The sequence below is a fragment of the Austrofundulus limnaeus genome, unplaced genomic scaffold (assembly GCF_001266775.1).
Source record: "Austrofundulus limnaeus strain Quisiro unplaced genomic scaffold, Austrofundulus_limnaeus-1.0 Scaffold752, whole genome shotgun sequence".
Lineage (NCBI taxonomy): Eukaryota > Metazoa > Chordata > Actinopteri > Cyprinodontiformes > Rivulidae > Austrofundulus > Austrofundulus limnaeus.
Window position 1 is genome coordinate 44,177 of NW_013953154.1, and position 6,580 is coordinate 50,756.

Consider the following 6,580-nt stretch of genomic DNA (forward strand, 5'->3'; position numbering starts at 1 on the left):
ATCCATAATTCATTGGGTAAAGATTTGGGAAATAGAAAGACAAACCTTGGTTAATTTCAGGAGAACAATTGAGTCAATACAATCAAATTGAATCAAACAGTTTTACAATCTTACTTAAAAACATCTGGGCCAATTACATGTAATGATGTTTCAAAGATGATCTGAATTATACACTTACTTGATGAACAATATTTCTGCATTATTGACCCTGCATATGTTAAATCGTACACACCCAGGCTACGTCTCCATCATGTGGGACTCACCTCGCGGCAGAGTCATAGTCTCCGTTCTCCAGCAAGTGATTGATGTAACTCATTCCGATTTTCTGAACGTCGTGTCTCTTGATGTTTTTGAAGCTGATCTCTGCAGCCATCAGTGCCTCCTGTCACAGACACAAAATTAAACTCCGACATTGGCATCGTAACCTTTTAGCAGCATTTAAAAAAAAAAGTTCGACCCAAACCTCATATTTCTTCTTTTCAAGCAGCCAGTCGATATGGTCATCTTGGTCTCGCTCTTTGGCCACGACGATGTCTTTGGGACTGATGATGTAGAAGAGCGACTCTCCCTCCGAATGCTCTGTTAATGAAAATACATTTATGGCTCCGTGTGCAGCACATTACAGCTGACATTTGATAGTCGATGCATAATATAATCAAACTGCAGTAAAAGGCAGCGGGACATTTGTCTGGGGGGCAGTTTTTATGGGGCTCACCGAGACGGTAGTCTCTACATTCATTTTCTTTGAAACAACGAACAGTCAGAGCGTCTGAGGAGATCTCCTCGCAGCTCTCAGGGAGAGGCTGGATGATGTCGAGACGAGGCCGTGCTTCAAACTCCTCGTCCTGCGTGTGCACGTAATGAGTTGTTACTTCAATTTCTGTACTTGTATTGACTTTTATTAATTTGGCAGCATCACTGCTATCACCTGATCTGAGTTCTCCTTCACAAAGAACAGAGTGACGAGCTGATCGACCAGCGGCGCCAAGCCACAGATGAAAAATTCAGTCTCAAATGCAGAAACTGAAACCAACAAACAAACATAATGCAGAGTGCAAAATAAATAAAAATATATATTAGGTGGTCTAATACTTCAAACATTTGCTGTCTCTACTTCACCTTCTCTTTTTTTAAATCGCTCACCGACATAACATGGCTATAATTCCACCAATTTTCCAATTATTGATCTAAGATTGAGTGTGGTAGTAGCTGAGTCATCACCACCATATAGACCATTCAATATTATCATAATAAGATAATTTGTCCAAAACTTTAGTTTGCAATATAATTTTTTTCACTAGAATAAAATGGAAGAACTATGGAACAAAGAAAATGAGAAACGAATTGATTTTTTAAAAACAAGTTAAATAAACAGCATATAAATCTACATATAAAAAACACAGTTTAAAACTAATTGCATGATTTTAGACTGGTGGTCTTTGTTGCAGCGTTTGCTGGAACATCCTCACAACACATGCCGATAGGAGCATCGGCCATTTTGATTCATGTTTTGTTCTCTACTATAGTCTCCGTGAACTTTTCTTACATTTGAAACKGGGTGAATTGCAACAAAAGACGCGTTTTGTGTGATTTGTTTACCTATTTCCACATAGCGGCTGGGCAGATCTCTTAACTCTGTAGGATTTCGTTCTTTCACAACACAAATCTACGGAAAAAAAAATAGAAAGATGACTCTTAAGACAGGGGACAACTTGTAAAAATGGTTGAAATGAACAAGAAACAAACCTTAATGGAGGTACCCCAGCRGACTATGAGCGTTGTGTCATCTTTCCAACACAGACTGCAGGGGTACATGTCAGGCCTCAGGCTGACGTTATCCCGCAACACGTTGGAGATTCGTTGCTTTGTGGTCATGTCATAGATTTTTACTCCCTAAAAAAACAAACAACAAAAAAAAAAAAACAAGAAACATAAGTGCTTTCACAATCAGCGGCGGAGCTGGAGGCACAGCGTTTTCACAAGGTCGTCACTCACCAGGTTGTTGGCCCAGACGATCAGGTTAGCTCTCCACTTGATGTTTGTGATTGTGCCCTCACCTTCATGTATAGGCAACATCTTCCAGCGATTCAACCAGTTCCTTTCATACAGCAGCAGCTTGAAGGAGGAAAACATTGATCGAGAAGAAACTCAGGGTGCAGTACTGGAAAGGAGCCTACAGAGTGCAGTAAATAAACAGCTTTTTTGACCTGCTCTATCAGAGGTTGAGTCTTTTAGGTGGACACAGAATCCTTTAAAAACCAACTCAAACTGCAAATAATGACATTATTTTTAATATAGAACTTTGGCACAGAGACGATTAAGACGAACTGTTTGTTTGACATTGATGAAGCAAGAAAAGCTTCACTGATGGGAGATGTTTATTTTATTTTAAAAGCACACGTGATTGACAAAATGCATAAGTGGAATATGGTGTYGAGGCCATGAGAGAAGTGTCTAAAATGTGCTGCATTAAAAGCATGATTTCACATTCTTCTAATCAGCTTCTAAAGCTTTAGGTTGCATTTTGTGGGCACACTGGAGATGGTGGATAAATTGGGGAAGTATGATGTTTTTGTTTTTAGCATTTCTTTTTAGCACAAAGGCGTGGTAAATGTGTGGAATTTCTGCCATCATGTTCACTTCATCTACTGCAGTTTGTCTTTCCTTGCATTCCTCATGCTGCTATTATCCTTTAACTACAAAACGTTGGTCGAAAATTCCCCCTAAAAGTGCCTAATGCTACCGGAGAAGGGCTCTTTAATTCAGCATTTGGGCTATGTTAATAAACAGTTTGCTCTACAAAGAGATGATACGACAAAAGAAACTGGGGAGACAAAATTGAATTTCCTTTGACAGGATGTGGCTCCCGTTGAGGCTTATTGATTTTCATCACAGGCACCTCGCAGAGGCCTTCACAACATGGAACGGAGAGGAATCAGCACCAATTCAAGAAAATGGCAGAGGAACACTAAGAATGTAGCTGTACTGAGAAAGTTTGTCCTCCCACTTTTGTAGAAATGTCATCACACCTTATTTATTTATGTGCGATGACAGCAATTCATAGTACTATAAATGATTATTTCTGAAAGCTAAAAAAAAACCCAGACAAATCCAGTGTCTAAATTCATTTCACCTTATATACGCTTCTCAAAGAGATCACTTTATGTGTCTATAAATCCGGAGACTACGTACCTCCTTTATAATGGCATCTATTTGCCGCGCCTGTAAAGCAGTGCTTTTGAAACATRGTTGAGAGAATAGCACTTTGTGAAAATGGGCAGCTCTGCCGAGAGCACTCCAGCAACGAGACAGAAAAACTAAGAGCCTTTCACCGGAGACAAAAGGCCCGAGCTTCGCCTTCAGCTGAGCCAAAGTGACTTCGTTTTAACAGGAATCGGTTTCACCCGGACACAATCGGGAGGGGGAATTATTACGCCAGGAAATTTCTATAAATGCCGAAAACGGTATATAATGATGACTGCGCTGCGAGAGAGAGAGAGAGAAAAATGAAAAATACCCTTCGAACCTACCTTGTTACCCCCTGTGACAAACTGTTTGTAGTTTGATCTGCTGAACTGAGGGTGTAATGCAACTGCCTACAAAAAAAGAAAAAAAACAGATTTTTACAGTTTAGAAAAGTACATTTTGTTACACAAACATTTATAATAAACCCCTATAAATTAGGGGGGAGGGGAAACCTACTTTGATGGGACAGTCAAAGTTATCATGGAAGCCCTCTCTGGTGTAAAGGCCGAACACTTGAACCTGAAACACAGACGAGGCAGCAGAACAGAAAGAAAAAAGGTGAAATACTGGAAATTCCTCCTTTAATTGCTGCCTCTGCAACTATCTGAGGCCAGCGGGGGGAAAGTGGGGTCCGAAAAGACTTTGATTGGCTCCCCAGTTCTCCTCTGGGTTACCAATTAGTGGACAAGTTGATTTTTTGAACCCTGCAGGCTTTAGAACAGAAGTCCTAATCTTGGACTTGACCACAGCTTCAGTTTTAGCTACACTGCAGTACATGACATCTGCTGCTGCTTCTTTATCTGAAAGCCCCATAAGATGAGGGAATATTCTGAAAGTCTGATACGATCTCTGTTTTTACATCAGTAATTAAGGATTAAGTCATTTCAAAGGATTAACAGCAAACTGAATTTATGAAGGCGACTGTAGCATTGGCTTTAATTGTCTGCTCCATTTTTTTATTTTTTTATTTTTGCAGCGACAAGATCTTATTTTTTGCCATCACAGCACTGGAAGTAAGGTGGGGGGGGGGTGCATATCACAGAGCATATCTTGACTGCAAAATCCATGAAGGATGGTGGTAATGATGAGAAGAGACAAGATAACAGCAGGAACATGGAGAGGGTATCCACACAGCAGCTGATGGCTGACTGACAGCTCAACGGATCCGAGTACAATCCTTTCCTCTAAATTGTTACAAGCTTTTTATAAATTTTAACATCACAGAGAAAAAAAAGATATGTGGGTTTATGTGTTGATTTGGTGGAGATAAGACCCCAGATTTAATGCACCGAATGTGGAAGAAGTGCCTTGTAGAAATTCACTCCTGAACGCCTCGACTTCCAAATCATTAGCATGAAGTTTGAGGCCGATAAGTTTCTAAGAATTATGAAAGATGAAAACGGCTGATATGAAGCTGCAGGACCCAAGGATCAGTAACCAGCACTGAGGAGTGGACAGATCTCACCTTCCCATCCTCGGAGCACACGCCCACATGCTCTCCACTCTCATCCAGGCTGATCTGGTTGATCTTCACCGAACTCTGCAGAAACACAGCATCACCYTTTAGAGGGGAAGTCTGTACTTTGAAATGCATATTTCTTGCTCCTTTCATTCCAGAGTTTTAGAGTAAGGGAAATGATTTGTAGAAGTTTTGGTCAAACCTTTATGTCACACTTGTCAACCTCAAGGCCCGCGGGCCACATCTGGCCCGCAGGTGACTCCCGTGTGGCCCGCGAGCCGCCCCCTTAAACTTAACATGAAAATTGTTCCTTATATCAATGGTAAACTTTAAATTTATGAATAAATGCAACAAAATAAATTTAAAAGGTGAAAGATAATAACAATTGTCCTGCCCCTGAGCTGTTGGCTTTAAGTAACTGAGCAATTTAGTTAAAAAGCACAACACTAATGTCTGAAAATAATCTGCTTTAAAGTCAGCATCAACCATAAACTAAATCTGCCATAATGCATATTAGCTATTCACTTTAAACTAATCAGTGAGTAAAADTTTATTAGTTTTATTCTTTTAATAATATTTCGGTATTTATTTCAGATTTAGTCAGTCATACACGCAGTTCTTATCAGTGTTTAAAAGAGGACGTGTTAAAACACTGTTTAGTCAAACTTAAACATGAAACGTCAAAATTCATTACAACTGGCCCTTCGAGGGCCACCATTATGTGGCCCTCGGTGAAAATGAGTTTAACACACCTGCTTTATGTAAACGTTTTCATACATCATTATGCTCAATCTCTTGCAACACAAGATGTCATGCTCAGATTATGTGTTGTGAATGACTCGTAGCGACAACCAAAACAAATTTTTGCTCAATATCTGRAAAACCAGTGTTGTATAAAGTACCACAAAGTGATTTTTGAGTAAAAGTACAAGTACCTTACCAAAAAATTACTTTTGTAAAAGTTAAAGTCTACTTTAGGAATATTACTTGAGTAAAAGTAAGTATTAAAAGTAAAAGTATTGATTTAAAATGAACAGTTAGATTTTCTGTAATGAGATTTTTTTAGGAGGTGACCTCCTCCAAAAAAAAACAAAAAAAAAACATGACTGCATTTCTTTAGAGGAGAATTAAAAACTTGTTGTTGTTTTGGTTGAGATGCACTTGAATCAACATACTCAGCAGGAACACTACAGTCAGAAGCACGAGTGCGGGTACGATAATGTAAATCTACRGACTTTGTGTTCTGACCTAATCAGCCCTGATTACTGAGTTTTGACTTGCAAATTAAATTACAGTTCAGAGTTGATTCTCTCCTGAAAACATATATGGACAAAATATAACAGGGAGGAAATCAGACAGGCGACATCTTTTCTAACTGTAAATTAAAGGGTGGCTTCCTTCAGGGCACCAGAATATCTGTTCTTGTTTCTAGAAGTCCTGGTCATTGTGCTTTTGGTGTTTCACAGACAAAATGTCAATGTTTGAGATAGTTTTAAGCCTCTTATTTCTGAATGTCTTTGGAGTGAGGCCATAAGAGCTTAAGTCATTGRGGAAAAGGTTCTAAAACACACCATCAATAACACAACTTGAGATGAGGGTGAGTTGTTACACTACAAGAGCTCTGTGTTTTTGTYCGACATGCAAAATTAGAATCCAGACATTATAATTTCTGCTGAAAAAAAGTGCAGTTTTCTCAGTAAACACTGAGTGGACTCTACCAAACAGGCAAAAACATACAGACTCACATTAAAAACGTTATTTTGTTTGTTTGTTTTTTTCCTAGTAGTCAGTATCTTACCTAGGCCTGTCACGATAACAAATTTTGCTGGGCGATTAACTGTCTCAAAATTTATTGCGATAAACGATAATATTGCC

General features: G+C 39.1%; 1 protein-coding gene across 1 annotated transcript in view; it reads right to left on the reverse strand.

Moving 5' to 3' along the window:
- vps41 (VPS41 subunit of HOPS complex) overlaps positions 1-6,580 on the reverse strand; it is a 22,550-nt gene that overhangs the window by 6,907 nt on the left and 9,063 nt on the right. Inside the window, exons 5-14 of the mRNA XM_014028358.1 lie at positions 4,712-4,786; positions 3,703-3,765; positions 3,531-3,596; positions 1,996-2,115; positions 1,747-1,893; positions 1,600-1,666; positions 929-1,023; positions 716-845; positions 464-579; positions 264-382 (exon numbers count right to left, since the gene is read on the reverse strand). Of these exons, the coding sequence (XP_013883812.1) occupies positions 264-382; positions 464-579; positions 716-845; positions 929-1,023; positions 1,600-1,666; positions 1,747-1,893; positions 1,996-2,115; positions 3,531-3,596; positions 3,703-3,765; positions 4,712-4,786 (998 nt within the window). The remainder of the gene's footprint in view (positions 1-263; positions 383-463; positions 580-715; positions 846-928; positions 1,024-1,599; positions 1,667-1,746; positions 1,894-1,995; positions 2,116-3,530; positions 3,597-3,702; positions 3,766-4,711; positions 4,787-6,580) is intronic.